This window comes from Myotis myotis, unplaced genomic scaffold (genome assembly GCF_014108235.1).
Source record: "Myotis myotis isolate mMyoMyo1 unplaced genomic scaffold, mMyoMyo1.p scaffold_m19_p_4, whole genome shotgun sequence".
NCBI lineage: Eukaryota > Metazoa > Chordata > Mammalia > Chiroptera > Vespertilionidae > Myotis > Myotis myotis.
In genome coordinates, this window is record NW_023416346.1 from 93,683,055 (window position 1) to 93,699,764 (window position 16,710).

Consider the following 16,710-nt stretch of genomic DNA (forward strand, 5'->3'; position numbering starts at 1 on the left):
ATCTGTTCACTTTTACAATGTAAGAGTAAGAAGAGTTCTTGGACAAATTTCTGTTTAAGGGAGTCCTGAGTTTTTGAGGGCCTAGGGGGTCTATTAAAATTATATTTTTCTGAGGGAGAGTTTAGAGGTTTCACTGAATTATCAGATAGGTCTAAGTCCTCATGTGACAGAAGGGAGATGGAGGCAGAGAGGGGAAAGAAGTTGCACAAAAGCCATACAACAAGCTTCAGGTAGTACTGGGAATAAATCTGAAACTTCTGGTCTCTAGTCCAGGGCTTTTCCCTAGTTCAGGCACAGAGTCATAAACACAGAGCAGCACAGTGATTACAAGTAGATTGGAAGTTTTATGGAGGCTTCCCTTTATACTACCCAGCGTGCTGAAAAAGTGCAAGCCACCATCATCTAAAAGAAACCATAAATAGGAAAGGAAATCTGACCTGCGAGTGTGGAGATATCAGAAAAAAGCCAAGTGAAACTGGATTTTGGATAATTTGTAGAGTATCATTGTTTTTGAGTTTGTATACCTAATTGTGAGTTGCCTGTAAAAATTTAGGCAGGGGCCAAACGCAGCTTTGCTTCTTTCTTGTCCAGGCCCCAAACAAAGTGGCTGCCAAGGCATGGCTCCTCCCCATCTACCTATCCTATTTAAACATTTTATTTTCCTTTTCCCCCATCCTTTTTCCTTCCTTAGTACAACCCTTCTCTCTATGTTACCCCCTATCTCTTCTTTCTCCTTCCCATCTTTCCTTCTCTTTTTCCCTTGTTCCCCAGGGTCTTCCCCTTATTTCCTCCTCCTTCCCTCTTGCCACAGCCTATCCCATCTAATCCCTTCCTCTTTCCAAGTCCTTTTCTGCCCCTCCACTCTCTCTCCCTACATCCCCCTCAATCCTCTTAGAATAAGCTCTCCACCCCCACACCGGAACCGAGGCTGGTGGCTCCTGAAAATGAAGCAAGATTGCTTGGGGTGCCTTGAGCCCTCCAATTGGTTTTCTCTGCTAGCACGCCAGCCTAAGTTCCGCCCCCCAGAGAGTAATCATGCTGCTATAGCACCTGCTATTGGCCAGCGGGTCTGTCAACGGCTGGTGCTGCGCCTCACGCAGGCGCCTGCAGGCGCTTGGTGAATAAAAACTCAGCCTACAAGCTGGGGGCTGGGAAAGGAGAGGGAGAGAGCCAGCAGGCAGGGTTGTGAGGTGTGGCTGGCAACCAGGAGCCCCACGAAGAGAGCTAGCAAGCGGAGGAAAGCAAGCGAACTAGAGGGAGTAGGGGAGACCGAGACTGACCGGTAGCCAGGCAGGCAGACGGACACACGCCGGGACAGACAGACTGAGCAGGCGCTGGAGAACCTCGCACTGGTTCCTCCCGCCTTTCCCTTTGAAAGCCAGGATTTTGCCTTTTCCGTGGCGCCCGAGAGAGAATGCTGGACTCTGCCGACTTCAGCGCAAGCTAAGATTCTCAGCTAGGGAAGAAAAAATCAGCTCAATCCTGAGAAGGGGTGAAACAAGCTCCCCTCTTTCCCCTCCCCCTCCCCCCATACCAAACTCGGGCACCAAACCCAACCCTTCCCTAACCATCCGACTTCCTCCTCTCCTTTCTAGAATGGTGGCTGTATGGACAGTCTGACAGAACAGAGACTGACATCTCCCAATCTGCCGGCCCCCCACCTGGAACACTACAGTGTTCTGCATTGCACCATGACCCTGGATGTGCAAACTGTAGTCGTTTTTGCTGTAATTGTAGTCCTCCTGCTTGTCAATGTCATACTCATGTTTTTCCTGGGAACGCGCTGAATGGAGTCCAGCCATCTGAGCTGTTGCTAACTCTCGATTTGATTTCATCCAGAGAACCACCGAGAAAAAAATCAAGAGAGACAGTCAGAAACAGGGAAAGAGAGGGAGAGAAAGAGCAAGCTTTCTTACTCAGGGGGGAAACGTTTTGAGCTGCAACATGGCCTCGCTGTGATATGTATGACGTTGGTATATTATCTCTCCCTAAATCTTTTGTCGTGTCTTGTCTTTTAAGTATGCCTATGAGTGTAGTTGCTTATTGCTTGAGTAAAATTGTTGATAAGAAATGCTTTCTATTTAAGTGTGCGTGTGTGTGTGTGTGTGTATGTGTGTGTGCATTCTCCATTTATGTGACGTTCACGGAACAAGGTCTGCATCCTTAAACAGTGGCTTTGGCTGTTTGTGGTGTCTTGTCAACTCATTTTCTTGAAAACAATATCTTTAAATTCCATGAGGGAATTTTAGTCAAAATTTCTCTCTTGCTATCAAGACTGTATTTGGATTTGTTTGGGGTTAAGGGGGCTTGTGGGAAGAGCATGATGGATTTTTGACATCTTAGGAAAGACAGTCTTGCACTGGTTGTTTAGAAGAAAAAAATGATGGAATGAATGAATTTAGGGAAATGATTCTTTAGTTTCTAATAGAAGGGAGAATTTGAGAAGTGATGTGGTGGGGTGCATTGAGCTGGCAGTTGGTGACTCTGTCCTTTGAATCTCAATTTGCTGTCCAGGGTTCACAGCTTTCAATTTGGAAAGACGCCACCTTTAAAACATTTATTAAATCATTAAATATCATTTTTTGGAATTATGGAATGGGATGTAAAAGCATTACCTGATCATTATGAATTGGTAAGAGAAGACACTGATGAGCTTTTATTGGGTTTCTTTTCCCAAAGACTACCCCTGGATTTGAATTTGGGGGTATTCTCTGTGTGTCCTCCAAAAAACAAGAAAAGCCAGCTCTTTACCCACCTTGGGAATAATAGTATTTGGATATGCCTCTTTGGGGTAATCTCATTTGCAATGATGTGCTTGAACTACATTTTAAATAGAACTTGCTCTAGTGCTAATGAGAAAGTGGTGGTTTTTGTTTGCCTACTTGTTTGTTCTTTAAGACCAGAAGTATCTCTAATTAAAAGATTTCCATAACAATGAAAGTATGTATCTTACTAAGTAGAGTTTTGAGCACCACTGACCGCCCCCCCCCAAGTCTGGATGGAATGGGGTATGAGTGGGGAAACCATGAGCTAGAAACAACATTCTAATTTGCTATATATTTGCATGTTTGTATCAATGGTGATGGTGGTGGTGGTTGCTGTTATTATTGCTATTATTTTTATATTTCTGCTTTTGCTGAGAAAGCTCTTGGCAAAGCCAAGAAAAAGATGTTTCTGACACCAATGTGCATACTTGTTTTCCTCCCTTCTCCTACCTGCTGATGCAGGCAAGTCTTCCTCATCCCCTTGCTTACCTGACTAGAAATAGTGCCATTTCTGGCTCATGTAGCAATGAATCAGGGCACATCCACATCCACACACATGTTCCTCCTACACCCATGTGGGCGGCTGCTCATGTGTGATGTGCAAATCTGCTGGAATTGTGCTCTCAAGTTCCATGTTCTGCTGTTTAATCTTTTGGGAACTGATTACGAAAAGATATGGGCTATGAAGGGGGCTCTTGAAGTTATCCTGACCTCAGAACCCAGAGAGTTTTATTTAATGGCCTCAGAAGAGGTTTTGAGTTTTGAGGTCTGCTCTCTTTGGCGTGGTGTGGGTGAGAAGCTGATTTTTTAATTTGATTGGTACCATGGTATGAGCATGATCTGGACATTTTGCTGGCACTGGTATTTATGTATTCCTTTGTGGGGGGCCCCCTGAGTTGAACTAAGAACTTGTTTCTTTGCAATGAGAATTTAGTGAGATTGCCCTCCCCCCTAGCTCCAGTGGTATTATATAAAGTAAATTTATATTTTGACTGGGCACTTTGTTCTAAGAGAGTTTTGAAGAGTGAGGAAAGGCTCTAGGCTGGGCACTAAAGACCTGGGTTTTCTCTGTTCAGTGGCTGTTTGACCTTGGGCATTTTTTTCCTTCTCAGTGGGTTTGGGGATCCCTGTAACACTGTCATTTAGGGATGGTTACACTAAGTGACCTCCAAGTTCTTGCATTCTGTGATTTTTGGTGCCCATAGACACTTGAAATCAGAAGGGGTGAACTGTAATGACAAGTGAAAAGGAAAACAAAATTTTAATCAAAGGATGATGGAAGGTGGAGGGAAGAAATATCTTTTTGCTGGTATCTAGAGAAATTTAAGTTTCACCTAAGAGATTTTTTTCATCTAACTATGTGAGAAAGCCACTACAAGAATGGAATTTTTGTTGTTGTTGTTGTTTCTTAGGTTTTTTTTGCTTTTTCTTTTCCGCTGAGGGGAGAAGGGTTCTCTCTAAAGCTGGTCTTTGAGCCAGGTTTATGACAAAGTAGTGTCATGAAATGCCACAGCCTTCAGGACTGGGTGCCTGACGGGCCCTTGACAGAAATCCTATGGGAATGTATGTGTGTAGGTTGTGTGATAGTATGTTCATGTGTATGTGTGCACACCCTTGTCTGTGTGTGGGGGCGTGTACACTCATGAATGTGGATGGTGGTTGCTTGTGCAAGGAATGAGGAATAACAAAAGGGAATGCATTGAGTTCTGCAGTTCTGAATGGCCTCCTTGTATAGGATGGATGGGTGTTCCCCCTGCCAGTCTTCCCACCAACCCCCACAACCCCTCAGACTAAAGGGGTAGCTTGAATGAGCCCTTCCATCAGTAATTTAACTGGCATAATCGGCAAGCATTTTTCAGATTAATTTATCTCTAGGCAGTTAAGGGAATGTTGCTAGCCAGATGGCAGGCCACCCTAGAGCAGCTAAAAGGGTGTTTGAGGAGTAGAAAACCAAAGTTGGCAGTGTGACTTTTTACTTCTGTGAATCCTAAAGGTTTGGCATTTCTCCTTCAGACTTATGAGGGTATGCAAAAAGAGAAGAGTGGGAGAAAATGAAAAAATGCAGCCAAAGGAATGGAATCTTCTGCATTTTGACTCTTGTTTCTTCTCTTTCCTGCCTCTTTTCTTCATCTTCCCCATTCTCCCTTTGTTCCCTTGCCTGATACATCTGTCAGTGGGTAGATAAGAAAGAAAAGAGGGCTTTTTCTCTCTGATTTGTCCTAAAATTTCCCAATACAGTTCCTCTTTTCTTTTCCCCTTCTCTAACCCCTTTGGGTAGAGGATACCTTTTGCTACTAAGAGGGGCAAAATTCCAGCTCAGGAATTTTGGCTTCCAGCTCCCTATGGGGGATTCAAGAAAATACCCTCAGCTGGTATCCTAGCAACCACTGCATCACTCAGTTCCTGCTGAGCTCCAGATCTCATCCTTTAAATGTCCAGGCACCAGGCCTTTGGAGAAAGGGGGCTTGAACCCAACAGGACTTGGAGAGATGCTTTGGGAGAGAGGACAAAGAGCAAGATACTCATTGCCTGACTAGAAAACACATGCACAGAAGGCATTCTGAGTTTAGCCTTCTCCCAGCCACGGGGATTGTTTATTGGAATGCTCCTGGGTTAAAATCCCCATTGAGTTACTGTCTTCTCCTTAAGATTAACTGAGCCATATCACAGCCCAACTTTAGTGCAAGGAGGTCTGTAGGCCCTGTAAAAAATGTTTTTTTCACCCTGACTTTTGGCTGAGGCAGGGAAGAGGTGAAGTGTTAGTGTGGTAGAAACAAACTGAGAGTGCTTTTCCCTATTGAGACAGCCTTTATTTGTCAGAACCTGCAGCATCTATTTGCACAGTGTGACCAATGTTGTTTGTGGCTTAGGGAACCTAGTTCAGCTACAGTGTGAAATGTGAGGGCAATTGTTTTTATGTTGTTGGTCTCTGGATAGTTTCTTTTACTGGGAAGGCTAGGCAAATTGGGAAGGCCAGTTTAGCTTATTGTGCTGGCAAGCAGGGTTTGGGCCCTGGCTGAGATTTGCTCATCACTTGTATGTGTGTGATTAAGTGGCTAGGGAGCTGAGGGATTGTAGTGAGCCAGTGAATAAAGTGCTCTTCTGCCCTGTGGTGAAGCCCAGATTAAGAGTGCTTGACTGTGATTGGAGGGCACACTCTGGCAGCTATAGGGATGGTGCCAAATCATGTCCTCCTCCTAGCCTTTGTCTGCCATCTTGGCCTCTGCTCCCCTTGGCCTTTGGAGTGCTTACTCTGGACAGGGACACAATTGGGAATTGAGCCTATTCTCCCAAAATAACTGCCTCCTCAGAAGACTTCTCACAAAGCATCTGGATCCAGCCCCAGTGGCTTTGCCCCAAGAAGTGGGAAGGAGATGGAGAATCTTTGACTCTCTAGCTCTTATTTCTATCTCTGCAACTTGTTCTAGGCCAACTGAGTCTCTTGCTTTCCAAGAATCCTTGATCAAAGCTTAGTTTTTCTGATATCTGAAGAGAGTGTCTCCTGTCACTAGTTGGGTCTACCTCTCACCAGTATTTAGCTTATTGTGCTTTACCCTTGCACAAAAATATGAAGTGGAAAAAATGGAAGGGGTAAGGGCCTAGAGGGGAGGGAAAGCTCGAGAAATGTTCCAGTAATAGCAATCCCTTGTCATGCATGGGCCTATAGAGTTTACAAAGAATTTTCTCTTCCTAATTTTCAGTGTCACATCAGCCTTGTGAAGTGTGTAGGGCTGATTGTTGTTCCTGGTTTTATAGAAGAGGAAAGTAAAAGTCAGAGAGATTGGTGGGATGGGAGTGAGTCTGCTTTTCAAATGGAGAGGGGGAAGAGTCAGAATTGATCATTCCTAGCTAGTGTGAAGCTGAATGCAGTCAGGTGGAGAGAGAGGTATGTAAGTCTTCCCTGAGGTCATACTAGCTTCCTCAGCTACTTGCTTAAATTTTTAGTGTTTTTAATACCTTTCATTTGTATAGCAATTTTTGCACAAAGTTATTTAAGAAAATGTTGCCTTTTATCTTGAATATACATCAGAGTTCCCTTTAGTCTTATGAAAACTTTGATATCTTCAAGGAGAAAAGCAGTGTGAATTAGTGGGGCCTAAAATAAAGAATGTTTTGAAGTAACTGAAGTTTTCATACAGTTGTTCTTCCTTTTGAAGCACTCTTATATTTATATATTTCACTAAAAATGTGCTGCCCAGAACTGATCGTGCTACTCCAGGTGTGACCTAATCGGGATCAAGTACAAAGGGACTTTGATTTGTCTGTGAATTATCTAATAATGCAGCCTTGTACTGGTTCTAACCCTCACTGAATATTCCAATTAGTTGGAAAGTTTTTAAATACCCACACCAGGTCCCTACTCAGAGATTCTAACTTAATTGGCATAGGGTAGATCCCCAGCAACTTTTTAAAACTTTTTGAAATTTAAGGCTCTACAAGGTGATTCAAATGTGCTGCCAAGATTAACAGCCATTGTATTAGCCTTTTGGGCTATAGGCTCAAACACTTTGCTGTCTAGTCCAGTCCTCTATTTTCTCATGAAATTGGCCTTTTTCAACCAAACTTGTTACATTTCATTTTGTTTGTTTGGTCCATTATTCTCATTTTTTTTTCTATGGGTTTTAAATTTTTTCTTTATACTGAGCAACAAATTAACAGTCCCTTCTAGCACTGCATCAGTGAAACTTTTATTTTATTTGGTTGGCCCATTTTAGCTTTTTTTTTGAGAGGGGTTAATTATTTTTTCTTTATGCCATGACACAGATGGCACTCTTCTAGCATTGCATCGATCGAAAACTGAATAAGTATCATTCAAGTTGATGATTCAAATAAATGTTCAATATGATGGATACTTGTTACTCTAACATCTCACTGGATTCCTTCTTTTGGAGTTGGAGCCCGTTGATTTTTGTATATACCTGGTCAATCAGTGCAGAATTCATTGAGGCTCTACCATCATCTATCCTACCAGTGTGTTAATGAGGATAATGTGGCATGATAGACTTGTATGCTTTGTAGACATCAAGATGTATGTTAGGTTCATAGCAATCACTTATCAAGCCAATGACCAAGGAGTATGAGTCACTTGGTATTTTACTCCTGGTAAATCCTGTTGGAGGCTCTAGGATACCGTTTTCTTTCAATACCCACAAACTGTATGTTTCCTAACTGGGTCCAGAATTTGCCTGAGGGTCAGTGCTACAACTGTAGATTCTGTGTACCACTTTGATCTCCTCTTTTGGAAAGCAGAACAACAGAGATGTAGCTTTAAAACAGAATAGATTTTGTTTTCAGAGTTCAGTAAATATTTTATGCATGTTTTCCTTGGTTGGCTGAATTGTTTTCATTAACCCAGTGGTTCTCAGTCTTATCTGCACAGTGGAATCACCTGGGGATTTAACAAGACTAGCAAAAATTCCTAGAATCTCTGAGGGAGATGTGATTGTATTGGTCATAGTGAGGCCCTGGCATCAATATTTTCTAAAAGCTCCCTGAGGTGGAAGGAATGTTTAGCATGAGATGAGAATGACTGCTATATTCAGAAGAAATGCCAGCTCAGCCTGAATCTGGCTTACTGCACATGTGAATAGGCAGGTTTCACAGATGATAAAATTTTATTCTAGGACTGTGGGGGCCTTGACGAATGCTAGGGGCTTGTGCCCACCCTAAAAAAGAGGAGTAAACCTTTGACAGTAAGTAGTCTTGGGACTTATTTGGACTTAAAATTATTAGCTGTGAGTTGCTTTGAACACTTCAGGAAGAGTCACTTCCTATTCATTTTCTATACTAGTGGGAAAAATTTTGTTTATTCACTGAGTGACTTTGGATAAATTAATTCTTCCCAATGAAATTTGGTTTCCTCATCTGTAAAATAAGGTTAGGTGAATTAGAAAGCTTCAAAGATTTCTTCAAGCTCTAATAATCTATGCTTACTTTGTGATTAATACTGATGATCAAAATGATTAAGAATATTATTATTTAAAGAAAGCAGGTAATCTGAAGATTAATTTTAACAAGTTTGGAATGTATAGGATGATTTGGGGGTAATAGAATTTTCTCCTTAATTAAATTTGGCTTAAGTTTCTTCCAGAACACACACTGGTTGCCAGCAGGGAAGGGAGCCCTACAGTGAGTTGAGTGGCAGGGGGATGCCATTTTGGGATTTAGCATTTGTTAAAGAGATATGTCCCATGGATAACTGAGACTTGCCTCTTATAGATAAAATACCAGCCTCATATATCTGGGAAAGCCTAGGAGGGCTGCTTTGACAGCCCAGAACCCCTTTCTGCAGTATTTTAAGTAGCTATTCATTTAGTTAATACTACTACTACTGTTAATAAGAATTTCAACAAATAAAGTTCCTTAGTTATTTCATTGGATCCTCCCCCCGAAACTGGAATTAGTTGAGGGAACTGAGGTTGCACAACAGTCAGGAAGTGGTAGTACCTAGGCCTCTTGATGCCACATCCTGCAGTTCTTCCAGTATAGCCTGCATAGTCAATCAACTCTGTGGTCATAATGTAGTCATGACTTTTTGAGAATTGTAGGAGTTCCACTGACATAGAGCAGAACTCAGGAGTAAACTCCTACAATTCTCAAAAAGTCATAACTACATTATGACCACAGAGTTGATTGACTATGCAGGCTATACTGGAAGAACTGCAGGATGTGGCATCAAGAGGCCTAGGAACTATCACTTCCTGACTGTGTGCAACCTCAGTTTCCTCTGCTATAAGATACTGGATCTATGTCCCATTGGCTGGATCAGAAACCTGAATGCTTTCAGGTTTGTTTGGAGAAAGTGAGCTGACAGAGAGGCTGGGGAAAAAAAGGAGTATTATGTAACCTCCTGGAGGGGAGCAGGCCTGTTAGCAGCCCTTGGGATGCCAGGCATTGAGATGGGAGTGGAGAAGCACAGAATCTTCTGCAGACTATATTTGTTCTTCTGAGTCAGGGAGGCCTGGATGCAGTCCTGTGCTGCAAGGCCATCCGCCCTCTGGGCCCAGAGGAGGCCAGCACTGAGCATCCATAGACAGCTTTGGGAAAGGTTCTGGCAGCTCTGATCTTTCTGCCTGCCTGCCTTCATTAGAGGAGGGGAAACCATGCACCTCCATGCCCATCTGGCTGCAGCAAAGATGTGCTAAGAGCCCACCCCCACCCCCTCAGAGTGTGGAGCCTAAAGGCAGCAGCTACTTTTAGCTGTACCTCCCACAGCCACTCCTCTGCTCACTCACTTCTTCCTCCTCTCTCCATGAACCCCGCTAGTTTGCAGGAAGTCTGGGCAGTGGGTGTTTTGGCATTGGGAAAGAGGCACTGGGAGCCAGGCATCCCTCAGAGAGGTTCTGGTAGGCCTGGTATGGTGGGAGGGCTCAGAACAAAGGCGAAATGATGACACTGCTTTGTGCTCTGGTCCCAAAGGGAGTGGAAGGATTTATTAATTTCCTCTGGACCTTGCAACTGGCTGAGGCGATTTTCTTGAGAATCCAGGTTGAACTATACAGGAGAATTCGGGAAGATGTAGTGGACAGAACATGCATAGATAGTTTCTCTACTTGAATTTAGAGAAAAGCAACTGGAGCTAGTGGATGCTCAGTTGATTCTCCCTTGATTCTTGACAGTCCCTCTTGAACATTGTCTTACACTTTGCACTGGATTTTACATGGTCTTACTTGATCTTCTCTGTGACCCTGTAAAGTAGATGGGGCAGGGATTAACTTTGTTTTATTTATTTATTTATTTATTTATTTATTTATTTATTTATTTATTTAAATATATTTTTATTTATTTCAGAGAGGAAGGGAGAGGGATAGAGAGAAACATCAATGATGAGAGAGAACCATTAATTGGCTGCCTCCTGCACGTCCCCTACTGGGGATTGAGCCTGCAACCCTGGCATGTGCCCTTGACCAGAATCAAACCCGGAACCCTTCAGTCCCCAGGCCAATGCTCTATCCACTGAGTCAAACCAGTTAGGGCTATCTTCATTTTATAGATGAGAAAAATGAGACTCAAAAACTTGTTGTCATACAGTATTTGATATGGGCTTGAACTCTAGAAGTTATAGTGCCCTTTAAGGTCATTCCAGACAGTTATATCTTCTAGAAAAGGGGTGGTATAGCTGTCCTGAGTTTAATTCCCTCATTGTAAAAACTGGAGAACTTGGCACAGAGAAAGGAGATAAAGGACTCTTCCATGAAAACACAGTGTGTCAAGCTTATTTGTCTTTCAGGGGTGGTGAGGGAAACCTATATGGTGTGATGAAAAACAAAGGGTCTCTGAGCTAGTAGTTTGGCATTTTTTAGCTCTGTGACCTTGGTCAAGTCATTCAGCTTTTCTGAGTTGGTTTTCTGTTAATTGAGCTGATGATCTGTGAAAATTTTCTGAGGCAGAAGTCTCTGGGTGACTGCTATAGTTGAAAGCCATATACTTGGTAGGCCTTCCTTTAAGGTTTTGTTAATGAAAGACATACACATGAAAAAATAAGGGCTGCAAATATAAACTTAATCACTAGATGACCTTGAACAAATCCCATTGTCTTTGTGCTTCATTTCTCTCTATCACATCATGGAGGACTCTTTTACTCCCCTCCCTTGGAAGGGTAGAAACACTGTGACCCAGCTCATGTCTTCTGTTCTTTGTGGGAAGCTAGGGTTTTTCTTTTATTTATCCACAGCTCCATCCCCCCACACCTGGCCACACATATGATGCTATGAATAACAGATTAGCATTCTCTCTCCCTATCTCATGCAAAGCTAAAAGAGAAATTTAACCCCTAGGTTTTTGGCTAAGATTTGTGATGAACATTACTGGGTTTTCCTGGTATGATTAAGAGTTGCGTTAGAAATAACAGGCTCTTAACAGATGACCTACTTAGAACAAATATACACTCTTCACCTTTATCTGCATCATCTTGTTTGGAAATTTCTCATTACTCCCAGGGCAATCTGAGAAGATAAGAACTATTGTATAGTCTTACTACCACATTGGTTTTTCCACCACAACTCTATGAAGTACTCAAGGCCAGGATTATTCTCCCCATTTTATGGCTAAGGAAATGAAAACATAGGGAATTACTCTGACTGAGATTAATGCTGACTTTTAAAAGCAGTTGTGTACTAACTATGAAGAGCATAGTATAAAGGGATAGCTGTTGTCAACCAACCCATACTAAGTGGCCTTAGGTAAGGAGTTTGTTTTAAAGATGCCTCTGCACTTTGTTTCTAATTAGGTTGTATTATAAAAGTTAGTCAAGATAGCAGAGAAAACTAGGCAGATGCTACTAGATAACCTTGGTTAGGTTGGCATTAAACCACTAATTGGCAATTCATATACATCTATTTAACCTACGATAAGTCCACCCAGATATATCATCCAAGGATGCACAAGAGGCCCTTCCAAATGCAGAAGAGTGGCCCTAGATTCTCTGGCCCTTCATGCCCGTTTTGGAGGTTTCTCTTTATAGATTTATCTGGTCCTGTTCTTAAAGACTAGGCTTTGAGCCTAAAACCTGACTCATTACCATCACTAGTTCCTACAGTCATCCCAAAAGATGGGGAAAATGCTTTGAATCAATCCTCTTATTTTGCCTGAACTTTGGTAAAGATTATATGTCTTTGAGACTTTATTCTTTTTATTCTAAGTGGCTCAGGCCACTGGAAAAAATGAGTATGGTATGGCAGATTTAGGGATTCAACCAGTAGCTTGCCCAAGGCTACAGGGGGCTTAGTTAGGATATGACATCTGTAGGTACTATTTCACATGCACTATCTGTGGACTGTCCTTTTTTTGTGGAGGTTGTGTGAGGGACCAGAGTTAGTCCATGGTGAGAAAGTCTATAGATGGGAATGAGAAAGAGCCTTATATATAAGATCATTGAACCCATTCCCTCACAGTATTGCTAAGGAAACTGAGGCCTAAGGAGAAGCAAAAACTTGCCCAAAGTCTCACAATCCTGTCCTGTCTCTCTTTTCAGCTCCTAGCTGCTAGACTTCATAGTTATGAGGCCCCTTGTATAAATGGAGTGGTGACTAGGCCTCTTAGGAAAAACATCTATGGCTACCACATTCAGGAAGAGACAGAAATGAACTTTGAACCCAGGTTCTTTGACCTGGTTAGGAGTAGATTGACTCGGGTGTCTTAGAGGAAAGTTGTTAAGGAAAAAAAATTGTGAGAGAGGAAAATTGGTTCAGCCTTGCTGTTTATCCATGTCATTCACCCATACCCACACATACACACACTATAGGTCACATGTGATACACACTTTCACACACTCAGACACATGTACGGTGTGTTTGGTATGCACATGGGACACACTTGTGGGGTTTACTTTTACATTAACACACTTGGAGTGCACACATTCAGTTAACCATGAGGCATACTCACACTTATCATATACTCAGTATAGGCAAGGCACACACACAAACAGATGAGATAGGCTTATGCAGATTTGTGTGTATGTGTGTGTGTGTGTGTGTGTGTGTGTGTGTGTGTGTGTACACATGAATGCATTTAAGGCACAACAGCACACCCATAGGGCACATATACATAGTATACATACATGTAGGGTGCTCTGAGATACACACTCAGATCTGCTGTTACACCCTGGACTCATACCCCTATCCCTGAGATACACACTCCTGAGGACTTACATGGACAAATAACCTTCCCCACATGAGACACATTTGAACACATCTATGGGACACACTCACAGAAACACAATGATGCAGACCACATCCTACCCTTAGAGCTGGCTAGCTGACTCGGTCTTCCAAGTGGGCACAACAGGGCACTGGCCCCGTCTGGTGGGCCTCTATAAGTTTACTCTGACTCCTCCTTCCCTTATCTTTGAAATCAGGACTCAGAGAGCAGTGAATTCAGGAGTAAAATAGATATTCAAGGTGGCATGTGTTATAGCAGGCTCCACAAGGCAAGTAAAACTTAGAACCAAGTATTCAGATGTTGAATTAACAGGCATATGGAGAAAAATGAGGAAGATAAATTGACACTGATCAATGTAGAAAGCTTGAAGCTGCTCCTGAAGCCCCTAATCCAATTACAAACCAGTATGGAATGATGTGATTGTAAAGTAGTGTCCTAGAAAACATAAAGCAACTGAATATTAAAGTTTTTTTTCTTAGGAATGAATTAACAACTTGAACCTGAGCAACTATATCAAAATTGCGGGTGGGAGGCGAAGTAGTAGGATGCATAAAGCGGGGCAAAAGCCCAGACTCTCCTGGGTCAGTGGTGGGTGGAGAGAACAGCCACATCTTTAATGACCACAGCCCTGCCCCTAGGCATAGCAGCTTGGGCCATCTGGCCCCACTAATGAGGGCCTGCTATTTTTAGTTTCTCAAGCTGGAAACTAGGTCGGGGTGTCCTAGGGAGACCTTTCTGCCCCTTTGTACCAAAGGCTGGAGCTGGAAGGGAGAGGTAGGCCCCTAGTTGGGGTCTAGATGAAGGGTAAGAAGCAGTGAGATAGGTGGCCAGAGTGTGGCTGGTCTACCCTGGAGTACCAGCCTTAGAGGTTACTGTTAACTGTGACAGCCTCATGTCAGTTTCTTAGCTTTGGACTGGAAATCAATAGTTCTACATGCTACTCTGCTACTTAGGGTGTGCCTCCATCTGGGTCTTATTTGGTCAATGGGTAAAATAGCCAGTATTGCCTCCAGATGCTGGCAAGCTAACCTAGGCTAAGGGCTCATAAAATGCTTTGGAAATGTACTTGTTCTTTACCTACAAAGCTGTACTTAGCCTACCCCCAAAGCTGGTCTTAGTGTCCACCAACAACTGGGCCTGACTCCTATCATAGTAGCCATAGAAAGAAAAGGCCCAAGTGGGGGCCAGAGGAAGGCAACCTCGTGGGGTCAGGTTGGTAAAAGTTATGCTGGGGTCACCCCATCTATACAGATGGCTTTCAATGCCAAGTCAATTCCCAGAAAACAGGTTTGCAATATTTAGTTGGTCATACAAGTTTGACTCCTCAGGAACCCTGTATAGTGAGGGAAAGTAATGGGCATCAGGAGCAGGGACTTCTTCCTAAAACTCCTGCCACCTGACAGAGGAAACGGCCTTGAGTGCTTGTTTGGACCCTGATAGAGTTCCTTATTCTAAGTTTTGTGCTCAGGGCAATTTCACATGCTTTGTTGAAGGGGGTGGGTCAGGAACTAGACTATGTTGGTTCATGTACAGATTTTTCCTCACCCCATATGTTGTGGGCAAAGTTCTTTTGAGCCTCGGTTTTCTGGTCTATAAAATGGGCTTAACTGTAAAGTCTCAGGATTGGTGGGTATAAGAATTCTTAACTGAAGGATGTAAAAAGTGCCATATAAAATGTTGAACTGTTTTGGTGCTGTTTGGATTGTTCAGTTCATCCAGGTCATGATTACAAGTAGTTTGGAGGTAACCCAGGAGCTTGTCTTCATTTTATTTATCTACTCTTTTCCCCTGCCTTTTTTTTTCAACCAGCATTGTCTCCATTTTACAAGTGGGGATACTGAGGCTCAGAGAAGGAAGGGACAGCCTGAGGATACAGGATTAGGTGGTGATGGATTTGGGTCTAGAAGTCATGTATTCAGACTCTGTTCAGTGTTCTTTCTATGGCCCCAAGCTACTACTACACAGTGGATTCCATTACTAAATGAAACTGCTGGTAGCAGCTTAAATTAATATAGGATGTCCCAAAAAATGTATACAAATACTTCGAAAAATTATAAAGATAGTGTTTATTAAAATACATTTCATTTTCAAAATTGAGCTCTCAGTTGTTAAAGTGTGTATATATTTTTGGGACACCCTGTATATGTAAAAACTTAGGTTTGTCTCCGACACATAACAAGGAAAGGGGGCTCTTTAGGGCCCAATCTTCTACAGCAGGGTCCTGCTTTCCCACGAGAGGCACACTGATTGACCTCTCATCCTTCGCATAGCAGTTAAATGTTCCACTCATCTTCTGCATGTGGGAAGCAGTGAAATGTTGGAGAAGATGCTAAGTTGTTATGAGAGGGAATTGTGATGCTTGCTTAAGCCACTTCAGGAGGATCCCTAAAGGCCCTTGATCCACCTTGGCCACTCCCACCACCTTACAGCTTTCAGGGTACAGAAGCCCTTTGTGGCTGACCTGGCTAAGGGGTTAGGCCAGTGGTCAGCAAACCGCGGCTCGCAAGCCCCATGCGGCTCTTTGGCCCCTTGAGTGTGGCTCTTCCACAAAATACCATGCACATACAGGGAATGTTGTGGAGTGAAAGAAGATGTAGTGTCGAGGATTGAGAAAGGTATGTTGAGATGGTTTGGACATATAGAGAGGATGAACGAAAGGAGATAGATGAAACAAGTATACAAGACAAGTGTGGATGGGAGAGTTGGAAGGGGTCGACCTCAGCGAACGTACCTCAATCAGATTGAGGACATTTTTAGCAAAGGCCAGCTTAGGAGTACCCTAATTAAGTTAATAACAATGTACCTACCTATATAGTTTAAGTTTAAAAAATTTGGCTCTCAAAAGAAATTTCAATCGTTGTACTGTTGATATTTGGCTCTGTTGACTAATGAGTTTGCTGACCACTGGGTTAGGCCAAAAGGTATCTAAGAATATGTTGATGGCATTAATCTGTGAAATGTTATTCTAATACTTGTGGGATAAGATAGTGACAATTCAAGAACCAAAGCAGAGAGAGTCCCTTGAAACCATCTGGGCTGACTCTCATCTATGGACATTAAAACCCAGTTGGGATGACTTTTTCTCCTTTACTATGTTCTTGTATAGCATGGATTCTCAAGCTGGGCCAGCTTTCCTGGAGCCTTTCTAGCTTAATTTTGTTTGTTTTTACCCGGTCCAGGAGAGGAGTGGGTAGTCATACTGAGATGAAGCGCTGAGAGGAAGGAGATGGAAGAATCTGTGGTACTCAGACCTTGAGTGCTAGGCATTGGGGAAGGCTTTGTGTGT

At 42.8% G+C, this 16,710-nt stretch overlaps 1 protein-coding gene across 6 annotated transcripts in view; it reads left to right on the forward strand.

Annotated features, from left to right (window-relative positions):
- The window catches only part of ARHGEF9 (Cdc42 guanine nucleotide exchange factor 9), a 331,502-nt gene that overhangs the window by 132,655 nt on the left and 182,137 nt on the right, over nt 1-16,710 (forward strand). Inside the window, exon 1 of one of the 6 annotated variants that reach the window (XM_036305557.1) lies at nt 1,166-1,973. The exons of 2 other annotated variants lie outside the window; for them this stretch is intronic. In XM_036305557.1, coding sequence (XP_036161450.1) covers nt 1,965-1,973 — 9 coding nt within the window. In that variant the 5' untranslated portion in view covers nt 1,166-1,964. Of the gene's footprint in view, nt 1-1,165; nt 1,974-16,710 lie in introns of those variants that run through there. 3 more of the 6 variants (XM_036305558.1, XM_036305559.1, XM_036305562.1) reach the window with 3 other exon arrangements.